This window comes from Monodon monoceros, unplaced genomic scaffold (assembly GCF_005190385.1).
Source record: "Monodon monoceros isolate NGI ecotype Baffin Bay Population unplaced genomic scaffold, NGI_Narwhal_1 Super_Scaffold_20, whole genome shotgun sequence".
Lineage (NCBI taxonomy): Eukaryota > Metazoa > Chordata > Mammalia > Artiodactyla > Monodontidae > Monodon > Monodon monoceros.
Window position 1 is genome coordinate 39,600,489 of NW_021703777.1, and position 18,130 is coordinate 39,618,618.

Genomic DNA, 18,130 nt, shown 5'->3' on the forward strand with positions numbered 1-18,130 from the left:
CTTTTAAAAAAACAGCTTCTTGTAAACGTCAGTGGCAAAACATTTTGAAGACTATCACAGAAGTCCAAAGAATGTGCCTGGGAGTCTTAGCAAACTTGGTAGCCCTTCATTGTTCTACGGGAGATACAGCAATGCCCACGTAGGAGGGAGAGGGAGGCAGACGTGGCGGGGAGGCCCCAATAATTTATAATTGTGTAAAGAGTTCCTACGAGCAAAAACTTTGAGTACCACTGCCAAAGTTTCATTCTGCCACACATCCAGTATGACAGAAAACTCTGCAACCACTGAAATGGAGCATGGAAACATATCTATTGAATGAAAAGATATCTTCTTTATTGTTAAATGGGTATGGTGTGATCCCATATTTAATTAAAATAAATGTGTGTGTGTGTGTGTGTGTGTGTGTATACCCATAGGGAAAAATATATGGAAGGATACATGTCTATTAATGCTAATTATTTCTAGGTTATAAGATTATGAAGATATTTATTTTCTTTATTCCTTTTCTTTATATACTAATTTGAAACATTTTACTGTGGTAAAAAACACATAACATACAATTCACCATTTCAACCTCTTCAAGTGTACAGTCCAGTACTGCTAAGTATATTCACATTGCTGTGAACCAGACCTCTAGATATTTTACACCTTGCAAATCTGAAACTCTATACTCATTAAACAAAAACTCCCTGTTCCCCCCAGCCCCCAGCCACTGGCAACCACCATTCTACTTCCTGTTCCTATGAATCTGACTAATTTAGGAACCTCATATAAGTGGAATTATAGAATATTTGGTTTTTGTGTGTGTGATTGGCTTATTTTACATAGCATAATATCACTTAGTTTCATCTATGTTATAGCATGTGACAGGATTTCCTTCCTTTTTAAGACAATAACATTTTATTGTATGTATATACCACATTTGTTTACATATTTATTAACTAATAGACATTTGAGTTGCTTCTAAACATACTAATTTTTTAAAGAACATGAATTCACTTTATAAATAGAAATAAAATAAGGCTATATCCATTTTGGAAAAAGACAACACATTGTCCCTCGAAAAGCACAGGTAACAAAGAGAAGGAAAGGGAGGTATAAAGGTCTTTAACTTAGCTGATCAGCCTATTGTGCAGGACTCCTGGGAATTTAGTCAACTATGAAGGAAAAGAAAAGATTGTCCATAATCTTGTCAATGAAAAATTAAGCAGTCGATCTAAGCAAGAAATGGAATATTTTATTTGAGCCAAATTTGAGGATTATAACTCAGGAAAAACATCTCAGAAAGCTCTGAGAACTTTAGAAGTCAAGGCAGAGTTACATCAGTTTTTTGAGACCAAGGGCTGTCCATCAAATGACATATTATTGACAGTTCACACAGTCCAGATCTAAGCGTCATCGTGACCCCTTACATGATCAAGAAGGAATGTTGTCTTTTAAGGTGTTGTCTTATTGGTGCTGGGAGAATGTTGCTCTTTTATGGTTGAGCAGATATTTCTGCCTACGGGAGAGGTTTGCTCACTGCATAATGCAGATACACAGTGCACAGTGCGGGGAGAGGAGAGGGCAAAGGGCAGAGAACATTTTTTATATTTAAATTTTTCTTGTCTTGCCATAAAATATGAACTTTACTTCACAATCTCAATATTCATGAAGAAGAAATAAGGGCTTAGACAGCTTCTCGACACATAAAATATAGAAATCTACGAAGAAGCTTAGGATTTCCCAGGCGGTCCAGTGGTTAAGACTTCACCTTCAAGTGCAGGGGGTGTGGGTTTGATCCCTGGCCGAGGAACTAAGATCCCACATGCCTCGCTGCCAAAAAGCCAAAACATAAAAACAATATTGTAACAAATTCAATAAAGACTTTAAAAATGGTCCACATCAAAAAAAGAAAATCTTAAAAAAAAAAAGAAATCTACCTAGAACCTGCAATTTACTCTAATTTGACCTTTCACTCTGAATACAGGAGTCTACCCTTCCCACTATCTCCCCACACTCTCTCCTCTCCAATTTAATACAAGAAATCTCATCTAGACAGTCTCTGACTTTCTCACAGGCTGCACGTGTATGATCAAGGGGTCTGAGAGTTTACCGTACCGTAAGGGGGATTCTGTCCCCAGAGAGCTAAAACCATTGTAAAATCCTTCATTGCATCTCACCTTTTAGACAACCTGATGGTGTATTTCTTTTTTTCTTTTTTTTAATGTCCATACAAACCTTTTCAAAACTTTATATTATGGACAATTTCAAATATATACAAAAGATAAAGAACAAAATGCCCCTCTATTTCATTTCTCTGTTGCTGCATAACCCCAAATTTTATGATAGAAATCAAGAACCATTTTACCATGTTCATGGATTCTAAAGGTCAGGAATTTGGACAGCACACAGCAGAGATGGCTTATTTCTGCTTCACAATGTCTGGTGCCTCAAGTGAAAAGAACAGAATGGTTGGTGTGATTTGAATCACCAAGGATGGAATCATCTGGAGGTTTCTTCACTCACAGATCCGTCCAGGTGCTGGGGTGACTTCGAGGCTGAATTTAGGTGAGGTTGTCAACTGGAGCATCTGTACATAGCCTCTCCATTTGACTTGGGCTCCTCATAATATGGCAACTGGGTTCCCAGATGGAGCATCCTGAGAGGGAGTGTCTGCAGAGCAAGTGTACCAAGGGAATCAGGTGGGAGCCATGCGGCTTTTATGACCTAGCCTTTGAAGTCACCTTGTGTCATTCCTCTTATGCCATATTGATCAAAGTCATTATAAGCCTGCCTAATTTTCAAAGGGAAGAAACATAGATCCCCACCTTTCTATGGGAGGTTGGATAGGTCAAATTACAGAAGAATATGTGGTTTGGGAAATGCTGTTACTTCCATATTTAGAAAATAAAATCACATACCCATCACCCGGCATCAATAATCATTCACTCACAATCTTTTTTTTTTTATTATTCTTTGTCCTTGATTTTATCTTATTTTTAAAAATATTTATTTATTTATTTTGCCTGTACTGGGTCTTAATTGTGGCACGCAGGTTCATGGTTGCAACATACGAACTCTTAGTTGTGGCATGCATGCAGGATCTAGATCCTTGACCCTGGGTCCCCTGCATTGGGAGTGCAGAGTCTTACCCACTGAACCACCAGGGAAGTCCCATCACTCTTGTTTCATCCATACCCAAACCCACTTCCCTCCTCCTGCTGAGTTTATTTTGAAGCAAATCCCAAACGTCATATCACTGTACCCATAAACACTTTCAGTGTATATCTCTAAAACATAAAGATTCTTGAAAAACAGCCACAATGCCATTATCCCACCTTAAAAAAGATTAACAATAACTTGTCTTGTATCATTAAATATTCAGTCTGTGTTTCCCTAGTTGCCTCATAAATTTTTTAAAACAAAGTTTATTTGTTTGAGTTGGGATTGGAATCAGGTTATTTCTAGCATTTTTTGAATAGAGTCTTTAATATAAATTTTTCCTTCAGAACTGAATGCACATTTGGCCTGAGTATGTCTGAAGAGCTTCAGATTGAGGATAAAAATTTGTATCTAGGTGCAGCCCCTGTGGGACACAGTGTGGGGATTCCTCAGAAAACTAGAAATAGAATTACCATATGATCCAGCAATCCCACTCCTGGACATATATCCAGACAAAACTATAATTCAAAAAGATACATGCACCCCTATGTTCATAGCAGCACTATTCACAATAGCCAAGACATGGAAACAACTTAAATGTCCATCAACAGATGCATGGATAAAGAAGATGTGGTACATATACACAATGGAACACTACTCAGCCATAAAAAAGAACAAAGTAATACCATTTGTAGCAACATGGATACAACTAGAGATTATCATACTAAGTGAAGTAAGTCAGAAAGAGAAAGACAAATACCATATAATATCACTCATATGTGGAATCTAAAATATGACAGAAATGAACCTATATATGAAACAGAAACAGAATTGTGGACATAGGGAACAGACTGGTACTTGCCAAAGGGGAGGGGGTTGGGGGAGGGATGGAGTAGGAGGGTGGGTTTAGCAGATGTAAGCTTTTATATACAGAATGGATAAATAACAAGGTCCTACTGTATAGCACAGAGAACTATATCCAATATCTTATGATAAACCATAATGGAAAAGAATATATTAAAAAAAAGAAAGTATATAAATATATATGCATTACTGAATCACTTTGTTGTACATCAGTAATTAACATAACATTGTAAATCAACTATACTTCAATTAAAAAAATGCAAAAAAAAAAGATTTTTCTCTATCAGCACACCTAACGATTTCCCACCTGGTTGCAAATGAAGTAAGTTAATGAGATGCATGCTTCTCAGCAATAGTATTTTCCATTTTCTATTCTTTTTATAAAATAATGACAAAATCTAATGCAATATTCAAATAATTGCACAATCATGCCCTAACCAACTATTCAATGGAAGTTGTAGAAGCCATTGCCCGCCCAGCTCATGGAGCATTCCAACATGCACTTTGGCCACAATCTGGACGCAAACAGTAGCCATTACAATGCCTAAGTCACCAGCACTAAATCAGTTCCATCACAAGGACAGTTTCCTACACAGGCCACCTTCCTTATTAACTGTTTATCTGGAGTCAACAAAGCAGGAAATACTTTCACCCCACTTCATAGCACTTATTTCTTGAGAGGGCCCCAAACTACCTGATGCCTGGACCCAAGTCAAGAACATAGTAGAGAGTCTGTCTTACATATAGTATGGGGGTAGGACACCTCCTCCCTATCTCCCAACCATTTACTTATTTCCAATGCATTTGCTGGAAATTTCCTTCTTTGCCCATGTTTGTATTGTTTATACTGTTTATAGAACCTGGAGATAATAATAAATAATGTCCACTTAACTCACTTTATTGTGCTTTTTTTGGCATAAGTATAATTAACAGGGTCTTCCAGGGCCTTCACCATCCCAGAGACAGGTGACCAAAATTGAGCTGTCAGCTCTCCTCCGGCGATCTTTGAATAATCCTTCAGCCTGCACCACAGTAACCTACCTGGTTACTGTGTGTGACCACTGGGATTTATAAATCCTTATTCTAGAGACACTTCCTGCTTTCTCTGACACCCCCAGGCTCACTTCCTGGCCCCAAGTACCTACTTTCCTACAGACACAGAGTGAAATACATATTTATAAGGTATACATAGACATAAACTTAATAGAAAAATACTGGGAACCCAGTCTAGAGCTATAGAGAAATGCACATCCATGTTCTATGAACAGACATACACACAAGAGAGGAAACAGAACATCTATAGTTTACTTTTTAAAATATAAATCTGGGACTTCCCTGGTGGTACAGTGGTTGGGAATCCACCTGCCAATGCAGAGGACACGGGTTCAAGCCCTGGTCTGGGAAGATCCCACATACTATGGAACAACTAAGCCTGTGCACCACAACTACTGAGCCTGCGCTCTAGAGCCCGCGAGCCACAACTACTGAACCCGCGCGCCTAGAGCCCGTGCTCCACAACAAGAGAAACTACCGCAATGAGAAGCCTGCACACCACAACGAAGAGTGGCCCCCACTCGCCACAACTAGAGAAAGCCCGCACGCAGCAACGAAGACCCAACGTAGCCAAAAAAGTTTTTTAATAAAAAAATAAAATGAAATATAAATCTGATCATATCACATCCCCTCTCTGCCTGCTGAAAGCTTGAAGCCCTTCCAGAGCTTCAACCCCATCACTGCAAGGATATTGCAAGACCCTGCAATGCCAGTCCCCTCACTCTCTCTGTCCAGCTCCCCTAGATTTCTCTTAACCTCTTCCTTCCTGGCTCCCTCACCCTTGCACATGCCATCCCCTTGGCCTTGAATGCTTCCCAGCCCCCAACTTTGCCAAGTTGTTTACTCATCTTTCAGCTCTCGACTTGTTTTATCTCCATTGGAACTCTCCCACCCACACAAATTCAAATCTTCCAACATAACGCATGTAAACCACCATGATCATCTTTGAAACATCTGTCACACTTGCAATTTCACTTCTGTGCGATTTTTATGTTTTAATACCATCTGCCTCCCCAGGGAGACTGAGAGCTGCAGAGTGCAGGGACCCCTCCTGCTTGCTACTTCCTGCTGCCCAGCCCACTGCTTGACACATGATAGGCACCCAATACATTTTTGAATGATTAGATGAATAAACAAATATGTGAAATCACCTTGAAGAGTAACATATGCTCAGTGCATGTTAACTTCCTTCTTTCCAGTCTCTAGCATATATTTGCTTTTAGTTTCCCCTTGTTTTAGAGTATAGTTTGATCGTCGAAAAATTAAAAGTAAAACTTTAGTAAGTCTTAACCCAATAAATGAAAACAACATATTATCTGTGTACTATTTACACAGTCTGAAGGGAGCCACAAATGCCTGAGAGATTGCCATCACTAAGGGATTTCTACATTAGGAAAATCTTAATTTTCTAGACAGACAAGTGAAAAGATTATTATTTTCTGAAGACACCCTGCAGTCAGCTGTTGTCTTACAAGTGTTTGTAGTCGTTGACCTGGTAAACTTTCTGTGGGTCCCTTTTAGGCTTTTAGTCCAATGCCACTACTGAAAGTCAATCCAAGGCCACATGGAAATGATGTTACATCATAATTATTAAATGATTTGCATGCACTGGTCATAGTTCATTTAAAGGTTTTTACTTCTAAATCATTATTGTCACATAATTTGTGAGTCACTAAATCTGGGAGATAATAGTGGAAAACCTCTGGACCTAGAATCAGAAAGTTGGGTCCAAATCTACTTTACAAGATTATTATGAAGATTAAATGAGTAATAATAATAACTCATTTGTTGAACACGTACTTCATACTGCATATGGAGCTAGATGTGTTACATATATTAGGTTAAATGAGTCTTAAAAGAAGCACTGTGATATATGTATTATTACACCCAGTTTCCAAATGAGGAAGCTGAGGCTCTGGGAAGTTGAAAAACTGGCCCAAGCTTCCACACCCTTTCAAGCTGCAGGCCTAAGATGCATGTAAAAGGGCTCTAGCTAGGATGTGTGTAAGCTGGACTTGCCATAAAAATATAAGGTATCTAATTATAAAGTCTCTCTGAAATGACAAGTTCTTTTAATATTACCACATAGCCTCCCTTCTATGTGCCTGTATATTCTTATCTGGCACAGTGAATCAAACCAGCTTAGATCCAGGAGCTGGGAACTCATCTGATCTCAGCCATCATTTATGCAAGTCGCTTTTCTTCACTTCCTCATTTATGTTTTCCCAGTTTCCATATTAGTAACTCACATGTGGACCGCACTGACCCACATCTCACCATGTCACAAGGATTTACTATTTAGAAAACTTGCCATGATCAGTTTTCAAAATCGTCCAAATATTCCAAAGAAATTGGTGTGATTTACCCCATGACAACAGGGGCATGGGTGGAGTGGGGTAGGTTGTATGAACAAAGGCAGAAAAGGAGCCCAGGCATCTGCTTTTCCATCTTCATGTCTGTGGCCATATGATCCCCTGGTAGCTTGGTGTTTATATATGAATTTTTTTCTTATGTGTAATTGTAGGATAGAAACCTGATTCAGATTGCACAGTTGCTAAGTAATGGATACATACACACAAAATCTCCAAACTGTAACCTTCCTCAATTAACTATACATTTAACTTTTAATGGGAATTCTCTGGAATTCTGCAGTGGTTAGGACTCAGCACTTTCACTGCCGGGACCCGGGTTTGATCTCTAGTCAGGGACTTTGGGGGACTTTGGGGGACCTAAGATCACACGAGCCATGCAGCATGGGGAAAAATCTTTTAAATTGCTTAAGAATAGACAGATCTATGAAAATTAGACATAAATTTCAAAACAATCCATTTTTATTTATTACTTTATTGGTGGTACAATCTAAGCAGAAAAATCTAAGGGTTTTGGTGTCATTTGCTTACTCAATATTGACTGGATGCCTACTAAGTGCCAAGCACGGTGCTGTGAGCTTCGATGAATGCAGTAGACAAGACAGACCCCATCTTTGCTTTCACAGAGTTTATAATCCAGGAGGTGAGGCCAACGTGGAACAATACAATACTAACAAATGTGGTAAGTTCTAGCAAGTTCAGGATGTTGTAAGAGTGAGTCATGGGAGGAATTCAGCTGTCTGGAGATTCAGGCGAAGCGTCTTTGAGGAAGTTACGTTTCAGCTGAGACAGACTGCCATCTGCTCCGGGTTGTGTAAATGCATTCCCATCCCAATTCTGACCCTTGGACATGTTAATGTCTCAGAGCTTGGGTCCTCACCTGTAAAATGAGGATAATGCCCACTTGTCAGTGCTGTGGGAGTGAAAGAGAATACAAGGTAAAGCACCTCCTGCGGTATCAGGCATGTAGTAAGCCCGAAGTGCATGGCGCTTGGTGTAATTACATACCAATGTAGGCATCAAAGGGAAACTGAAGAAAAGTTTGGCCAACAGCTAAAGGTAAATGTATGGAGGGGAAACTTGGCAAAGTCCCCAAATTCAAGGGACAGTCGTTACCCCACACTTGTATGGAGGCTGTATGTCCCGAGTTTCAGATATTGGGACACCTAAAACTTTAAGGCTCTGCTAAATAATGTTTTCATGAGAAATTGATAAGAAATATTTGGAGTTAATCTCTTTCTAGGTGTATGTTAGCCAATGCTCAGGTTTTTTTCCTGGCAAAAGTAAGATGCCTGGGAAACAGCAGTCCCGCCAGAGGACACATAGTTAATCAGATTTTGGCAAGCTCAAGGGATAGGCAAGTGTTCAGAAGCCAGATGAGAAGGGAAGCGATAAATGCTCACTGGAGGCTTTAGTTGAGGTCAGAAGACCAGGCGCCACAGGCGAGGACCTGGAAGAGGGCACCACTGGCGTTCTCACCAGCGCTCACCGGACATTGTGCTTCAGGAAGCCGATCCGGGATGCCCAGCGCTCCTCCCCGGGAGCTCCCTCCCCAGGCCTCCCGGGCGCTTGGATCCTAGCCACGTCCTCAAATAGGTGTGGGTGGTTTCTTAAGTGGACGCGACCACCGCCGAGGGGAAAGCGCGCAAGGAGGTGGGAGCGAGCGGGGAGGCGGGGCGGGTGGAGAGGGAGCAGTGGGAGGGGTGAGGAGTGAGAGGGCGGCGGAAAGGAGAGAAGGACGCTGTGGCCGGCAGGAGGAAGTACGCCGGGTCTCGACGGTCGCTGCGCACCCCTGGCGGGTGGGGCCGCCAGGTGAGCCCGAGATGCTGCTGAGCTGGAAGCCCGGGCTGCCGCTGCGGCTGCTGCTGCTCCTGGGGCCGCTGTGTCCCTGCTCCCCGGGCGCCCTGACGGAACTCGCGCCAGCTGAGGACGTCGTGGTGCTGGTTTTCTCCACCGAGCGGCCAGTGCATCTGGTGAGTCCTGCGTTCCTGTCCTTCACCATCGACGCCAATCTGGCCACGGACCCGCGGTTCCTCACCTTCCTGGGGTAAGTGCGGGCCTGCGGGCCCTTGTCCTCTCTCCTGCCCTGCTGACATCACACCCGCCCTGCCGGCTGCTCTCTTTTCTATACTCCGGGACCTTCTCACCTCTCTCTCTCTCTCTCTCTCTCTCTCTCTCTCTTTTTCTCCCCAGCCCACCCCCTGCAGGTCCCCCAAACCCTTCTTTTCCGCCTTCATTCATTCAGCAAGTGTTGCCTGAGTGCCAACTAAAGGCCAGGCATTAGGGGAAATTGAGGAAAGAAACTTCCCATCTGCCCCAGAAACTCGCCGGAAGAAGGGGGCCCGGCAAGTGCACCTGGAGGGCTTTGAGCATTTGAATTTGCTGCACCTTGTAGGACAAGTAACACTGTGCGGCAGGCTTCAGTCTCTTAAACTCTGTTAGTAAGGTTAAAGGAAAAAAACAACTTTTTCCTTGGGGGAGGGGTGGGGGAAGGAAAAGGCCACAAAGGAGAATAAGCTTACTTATTCTATAATAAGACTTTTAAAGAGCAGTTTTACGTTCACAGCAAAATTGAGCACAAGGTACACAGTTTTACGTTCACAGCAAAATTGAGCACAAGGTACACAGATTTCCCATACTACGCTCTTTTAAAAAATTTTTAATATCACATCAGTGAGACCTGGAAGACTATTTCAGTGACTTACAGAGCCTTAATAAAAAGCTCTCTCTCCAAGATGAGACTGCAAGATGTGGCACTGCTTTACTAGCTGTAATTTTTTTTCTCACTTGAGAAAGACTGAGCCTAGTGCAGGTTCACTGGCCCCTGCCCATGAGTGCAGGCTGATTCCAAGATAGGGCGCCGCAGGGACAGACCCAGGTCATCTAGGCCACTCATCTAGGTCATGAGAGCCTCCAGAGATGACCATACCTCAACCAGTGCAAACAACTCGAATCCTGCCATTGCCAAATACCTACAGGCTGGGCTTTCTGTGCCCACACCTTCAGCTGCTATTGCTAATTTCAGTCACATACTTTGCAAATAAAAGCAGGTAGTCTAAGGTTGCGAGATTGGCAGTGAGACCAGCCTTGGTTCCCAGCTCTGTCCAAACCGGTGGCTTGGTTTTTACAGGTTGCTTGGCAGCTCCAAGCCTCGATTTCTTCAACTGTAGAATGGAACTTCTAAAACCTTCCTGTAGAATTGCTATGAGCATTGGATGAGATAATAAATAAGCACTTAGTGTTTGACAGTGCTCAAAATTTGTTAATTGCTTCTTCCTGGAAATTGGTGAGTATTTGCCAACAATTCATCAGTTCTCTGTGCATTTCTTTCAATGGTAGTTAACCTCTATCTTTCCCCATGTGGCAAGAAAGGAAGAATTTCCTGGTGGAAAGGAGTTCCCACTTTTTCCCCTTTCCCTTATGGAAAGTGAGCTGATATCAGGCAGAAGCTGGCTGAGAGACAGAAAGATTATTCTGGTGAAACACTGAACTAGAGGGCTCCATATCTGAGGACCCCAGGCCTAGCTTGGGATGGGGGTGGGTGGTGGTGGTGATAGGGGAAGAGAGGGTGTGAGGTGCCTTACTGCAAACAGAAAGATTAAGTAAATGACCATTTATTGAAATGTGAGAACTTAAGCCCTTTTCTGCTGCTGCAGCCAGCATATACCCTACCCCTCCCCAAGGAGGAGAGTTTGGGTATCCCTTCCTGGAGACACAAGTCCAAAAGAAAAAACCTACAGTATGACTTTTGGGGTCCAGGCCTGATCACCCTGCAGGCAAGCTAACCAACTTGATAGCAATGCTCCCCATCCCCAAACACACACAGAACTTCCATTCTTCTCAAACACATCTCTTAATTTCCCATAGCACTCTTTCTCCCCCCCGGTCTCCACCTTTTTGTTAAAGGCTGGAGGATAACAAAACCAAAAAAGCATGGCATGCAATTAATAAGACTGTTTGTTTACAAAACACAATGTATTCCTGTTCATATGGGCTTCTCTCCAGGGCTGGCTCCTGACCCCTCCAGGTCCCTTCCCTGAGCAGAAACTGTTTTCCATGCCTACTCCCCAGAGGCATCCACACAGTTCTCATCTGAGACCTTAAGGACCGCAGCTCAAAGAGGAATGAGCTCCCTCGCCTTCTCACCTGAGACGGAGCTTCTGAATTAGGATTTGAGGGTCCATCTCCCCAGGATGGCTGACACAGTACCCAAAGTGACCTGGCCATCTCAGAAGACAGGATATTTAGCTTCCATCTCAAAAGACAACACAGGGCTTATCATCTATCACAGGAGCGGAGAGTCAGATGGGCATTGTTGTATTTCAGTTCCTCAAGAGTGAAGCTGCTTGGGTGAAGTTGGCAAGAGCTGAGCAGATGAAAGCTGAAGTACTAAGAAGGGGAGGATTATAAAGATAGCTCGCACTAATTGAACCGTCGTCATAGGCCAGGCCCTGTTCTAAGCACCTCCTAGGCACTAATTCATTTAGTCCTTGCTACAAAACTGTGAGGTCAGTACTATTATCATCCCCATTTTTAAAATGAAGAGATTGAGGCCTAGGGAGATTCAACAACTTGCCCATGGTCAGCCAACTATGACACGAAGGAACAGAATTTGAAGCCAGATGCTAATTGTAGACACACGAGTACACAAAAAGAAAATAAAGTAGTTCATATTTTTTAAAGGCAGCAGAGGAGGAATGGTAGAAAAAGATTGTCTGGAAATAAATTGAGAGCACTGATGTAATGAAAAGAAGCACTGTCTTGAGAACAGGAGAATCATGGCCCATATCGCTACGGTACTTCAAAAGAGGCCTAAGCAAATTCAGTCAGATGGCACGGTTCTGGTTTCCCATGGTGGCAAACAGATGTGTTTTGGGTTTGTTTTTTTTTTCCCCCACATTTGCAGTTAAAGAACATGGAGTACACAGAACTTAAACGCCAATGGTAGAACAATCTAGAATCAGAAAGGAGCATCTTTTCAGTTTGCCCTCTTCCTGGAGGTAACTCATCAACCCAGTCAAAAACTTCCTAAGCCCAACTACATGCAGAGCTCCCAAGGGGCCCTGGCCCTCAAAGATGGGAGGACAGAGACCAGGAGGGCTAAAGAGAAATAGAATGTGGGCCTCATGAGTAAGCCACATAATGTAATTTAAAGTTTTCTAGTAGCCATATTAAAAAAGGGAAAATAGAAACAGGTAAAATTAATTTTAATAATATATTTTACTAAACACAAAATATCCAAATTACTATCATTCAACATGTAATCAACACAAAATATTAATCAGATATTTTACATTCTTTTTCAAACCAAGTCTTCAAAGTCTGGTGTATGTTTTATATTCCCAGCACATCTCAGTTCAGACTAGCCACATTTCAAGCTGCATGTGGTTACTGCCTTGGCAGTGCAGCCACATTTCAATACAAGCACAGTTCACTAACTCAAGGTAAAAATTAGAGCGCCGAGTCAGTGGTAGAAATCACAGAGCAAAAACGGTGATGCTACACAGCGATTGCAGTGATAATGCAGCTGTACTTGCATTTCATAAGGATTTGCCTATTTTATTTCAGCAAAGTTCATCCCTTCTTGCCAATTTGATAAATATTTATTATTAATAACTTTCAATAATCAGATTCCTGCATCTTCATGGACAAAGTTGCTTTCCATATTAGAAAAGCACTTATTATCAATGTCAAATGCATGTTTTGATAAGCAATGTTGGAAATAACCTCAGGCCCTCTTTGTGCCTGTTGCTGAGAGAAAGAACCACAGCCAGAGAAACAGAAAACTGAGAACAATCAACAAGCCATAGGCTCATAGTTTCTGACCCCTGAGACTCTGCACTTCCCCCTGGTTGAGCAGCGCTCACTGTTTCCTTCCTCCACAAAGTCTTTCATTGTGCAGCCTAGAGCCCTTTGCAATGGTAACCCTGCTCCATTTTCCCTGGAGAATATTCCGGCCTCCTCTTTGCCCTAGCTAAAACTTGGCTCTTCTTTTGAAGACACAAGTGGAGAAGTAGACGCAACTACTTCTCTGAAGTAGCCCTTTGGAGTAGAAGCTGTGCATTCTCCCACACTGCAGCCCTCCCCCATTCCCCAGTGTAGCTTCTAGATAATTGCCCACTGGTTTGAACTCCAGATTGCTGTGGTTCAAATCCCCATTGGCTTGTTACCTTGGGCAAATTACCTAGCCTGCTTTTGTTCAGGTTCCTTGTCTCTAAAATGAGGGTAATAATGACACCTACCTCTTTGGGTTGTTTGGGCATTAAGTGAAATAATCTATGCAAAGTGTGTAAAACACTCAGTTTGGATAACTTGATGCCTGCTAGAGATGACTGTCCTGATCCAGGGTGAGGTTTGCTATCTCCACGTCCGGCTCTCCTCCTATGCTCCTTGAGACCGAACTCTGCTCCCCTCTTATTCACTCCTCATTATTGACTGAAGATCCACATCGATCTCACAGTTTCCTCTGCACTCCCACGTCCCACCATCATCCTAGATGAATTCAAGTGCACTTGAATACTGTCTCTCAGTTTCCTCACACCCACATTTTCTAATAATCTTCACTCAGTGTTTTACTGGAGCCAGTTTCCACCAGCTGGTGAAATGTGTGCATTTCTTCCCAACTCCACATTCAGTGACATCAACACCATTATCTTGAAATCAGCCTTGATGGGAATATTTACACCATGGAAATTGGCAAATGCAAAAAACAGGGCACTTTTCTGGGGGCGGCGGGCAGCTTCCTAGAACACACCATTTCACTCCATTTCAACCACCTGATGCCATGGCCATGCCTTGACTCTTTCCATCACCAAGAACCTTTCAACATCTGAAATCTTAAAATCTCCAATTCTTGGACTGTACTCCTTACCCTCTTAGCTTTTTTTTACTTTGTGGATCCCACCACAACTATTTTTTAAGTACCTCCACTGAATAGCCTCTTGCTTTTACTTCTTTCATATCTGATTTGGGCTTCTTGATTTATCACATGAATCATTTTTATGATAATATTCCCCAAACTCCTGCCCCATTTTTCTTCTTGCTAAAACCCAAACCTAGCTTAGTCTAACTATATTTTCCCTCTTTGGAATCTATAAGGTGGCCATAAAGTCTGGAAATGGAAAATATTATCTAATCATGTACTGTCATGCATATTAATAAGCCACTTATAGGTATTTGCCTCTGTTTCCAGTCTTAGTGGCCACCCTGCGTAGCAGGGCTGTTACACTCTTGGGGGCAGAGGGGAATCTCCCAGTGACATGGATTGATGTCGTGCTGTAAATTCCTGGCCTCCAGACTTACTTGGCCTTTAATGCTACTCCTTAACACTCCTTTTCTGGCCTCTCTCATTCTCCACTTCCTTCAAAACTCTGATCCCACTTCCACTTCATCACTCGTAGTCTATGACCGCATTTCTCTTTCCCAAAGAAAATGAAGTCACTAGATAGGAACTTCCTTTTCTTTCGGCAGTCGAACCTGCAGACAGCATGGCTACCTCTAGCTTTTTTCCTTTCTCTCTTCTCAACCCAGTTCTTCTAGGTCTGCTGTGGATCCTGTCCCCTCCCCAAGGACTTTGCTCTAGCAATCATCTAGAGAGATTCTTCTCTCTCCAGTATCTTTAACCTCTCCCTTTTTGTTGGATCCTTCTTCTCAGCATAGAAACATCCTCAAGTCTTTCCCATCTCAAATACCTCCCAGCACGTGTGTCTCTGCATTCACCACCCTCTTTCTCCTCCCCTTTGCAGCCTTTCTTACTAACCATGCCTTCCTTGGTCCACCCTCATGATGTCCCCATCATCGTGTCATAAAATCAATCTCTCCCACATCATCAGTGACCGTTTATTGTGAAATCCAATGACTACCTTTCAATCCTTATCTTATTTGTCTCTATTATGGGTTGAATGTCTGGGTGTCCCCTCCAAATTCATATGCTGAAGTCCTAACCCCTGGTACCTCAGTCTGTGACCTTATTTGGAAATAGTGTCATTACAGACATAACTAGTTAAGAATTGGTCAGAATGGAATGGAGCGGGCCCCAATCCTATATGACTGATGAGCTTATAAAAAGGGGAAATTTGGAGACAGACATACACAGAGAACACCCTGTGCAGATTGGAGTTATACTGCTACAAGGAACTACCCAAAGTTGGGAAAAAGGCCTGGAGCAGATCTTCCCCCAGCACCTGCAGAGGGAGTATGGCCTTGCCAACACCTTGATTTCAGACTTCTAGCCTCCAGAACTATAAGACAATAAATTTCCACTGTTTAAGCCACTCAGTTTGTGGTACTTTGTTACTACAGCCCTAGCAAACCAATACAGTCTCCCAGAAGCATTTGACAAGGTTGACAATGGAAACACTCATCCCTGTGTCACTTCCATTTCTGGGGATTTCCCCCATCTCTCTAACAGTTCTTCTCCACCTCTTCTTCTAGCTTATCTTCAGTGTTGATGTTCCTCAGACTTCTGACCTAGGCCTTCTTTTCTACTTCACATAATCTCCTGAGTGGTTTCACCCACTTCCGTGGCTTGAATTACTGTTCATGCAGTGGTGTGCCAGAAAATGTTTCACGACTGGCTCTCTGGGAGGAGAGGAGACTGATTTATGGTTTTTTTTCTGATTTCTGTAGTATAAATATCCCCACCATGGCTGACTTCAAACTGCCAACAGTTTAACAGCTGGTTCTCAGAACGAAACAGTTGGCTCTCACAAGCTGGTACGAGTCAGTGCAGGGTGGCTCCAACTCATCTCTGCTTTTGTGTCAGAGATAAGCAACTTATTTTTACACTTAAGGTAAAATAAAAATACCTGCAGACGTTTCTTTCCCCTAACAAACTGTTCCAGAAATGGAATATCTGCAGCTGCTTTTACGTGTTCTTTTGTTATTTCCACGTCGTTGTGGTGGCAGTGCTGATGCCGGTGGATTTTTCCCCCCTTTCTTTTTACTGTATATGATAGAAATACTGTACCTTTGATCAATTTTGTTTTTATGAAAAGTTTGCAGCTGTTTTAAATCTGGTTTTTGTCAGAGGACATCAAAATTGTATCTCAAAACAAGAAAATATTCCATTACAAAGGAGACAAAAAAGTCCTTCATACCAATACTTCGAAACATGTGATTTCCTTTACTTGGCAGGAGCCGTAGCACTGGGTTTTAATTTTGTTCAGAAAACAGTCTTTATCTGGACCCACTTGCCCTTTCATCAGGCTGGACTTAACTGTTCATTCACTTGACGAATATTTATTAAGCACCAGCTGTGGGCCAGGTACTTATCTAGGTGCTGAGGAGATTCTGATGAGCCATACAGAGTCCCTGCTTTCACAGAGCTTAGCTCAGGGGTGGGGATAGATAGTAAACCAAATCAACAAAAAAGGAAGCTAATTTCAGAGAGTGGTGAACGCTGTGAAGAACATAAAGGCAGGGTAATGTGGTCGAGAGTGACCCGAGGTGGTACAGTCATGCCTTCTGGGAATCAGGCTCTGATCCTCAGGCATCTGAGCAAGGTCGTGCACAGCCGCACATCTTGTGATACCACAGCTTCTTCCTGCTGCTCACTTACCCTTCCTTTCCCAGACAGCACCAGTCTCTCCTGTCTCAATTACTTACAGATACCAGTTACACAAATCTAAATGAGCTTCCTCTATCATCAAACACAATCAAAATCAAAATCGAGGACCAGAATCGGTGCCTGGACAAAAGCAGTGGAACAGGGCCAGCCCAGAGTGACTCTGAGAAAGTTCCTTGTATCAGTTTTAGGGCCACATCTCTGCACCTGTGGGCTAGGGATTCACTAGTCACTGACTTCTAGACTGAGGACTCTCCATTCTACACCTTGCCTTTATGTGTCTTCTGAGCTCCAGGCACACATGGCCAAGGGCCTAATGGCAATGTTTTTTGGCTTTTACTGGCATCTCAAATTCTACAGCACTGTGCCCTGCCCCCATCTTCCTCCCTATCTCTAGTCTATCACCTATTCTTCATCTCAGCAAATGATATTACCATCTTCCAGATGCTTCCCAGGGGTGATCTTGGACTCTTCTCCAACATCCAGTTAAACACCAAATCTAGTATTTCTGTCTCCACATGTATCTTGAATTTATCCCTCTCTTCATCCCCACTGTTTTTACCTTACCTCAGCCCATCACTTTCTGTCTACATTAATGTGACCACAGTCTTGGTCCTTCTATTCAGTTATTTACACTGAAGCCTGAGATTCTTTTCTAAAATAAAAGTCTGGTGCGGGCACTCCACTGCTTTAAACCCTTCCATGGCTCCCCACTGCCTTGATATAAAATTGGAACTCCTGGACGTGGTGGCTTACAAGCCCTTCATGATATGGTCCTGCTTGCCTCTCCAGTCTATCTTCTCCCAGCACCTTACTGTCCCCAATCTCTAGGCTCTCGCCACACCTGTCAGCTCTTCGGTGGTGCCATATTCCCTTCTTCTACCTCTGTTGTTTGCACAGACTTTTCCCTACACCTGGAACACTTTCTTCAATCCCACCTCACTATCTTCGATCTGGATAAAATTTTTTCCTTTTGAACATCTAACAGTGAAGACGCTTGCCCCTGGAAAACCTCTAACCACCTCCTACCTCTAGGACAAAGTCTGGGTTAAGATCCCCTTTGTATGTTCTGATAGCATTGTTTTGGAATTGCCTATTTACTTGTTCATATATATATATATATATATATATATAT

General features: G+C 42.5%; 1 protein-coding gene across 2 annotated transcripts in view; it reads left to right on the forward strand.

The window, feature by feature from the left end:
- Positions 1-9,159: 9,159 nt before the first annotated feature.
- HPSE (heparanase) overlaps positions 9,160-18,130 on the forward strand; it is a 33,005-nt gene continuing 24,034 nt past the window's right edge. For both annotated transcript variants that reach the window (XM_029235179.1, XM_029235180.1), the window contains exon 1: positions 9,160-9,477. In XM_029235179.1, coding sequence (XP_029091012.1) covers positions 9,254-9,477 — 224 coding nt within the window. In that variant the 5' untranslated portion in view covers positions 9,160-9,253. The remainder of the gene's footprint in view (positions 9,478-18,130) is intronic.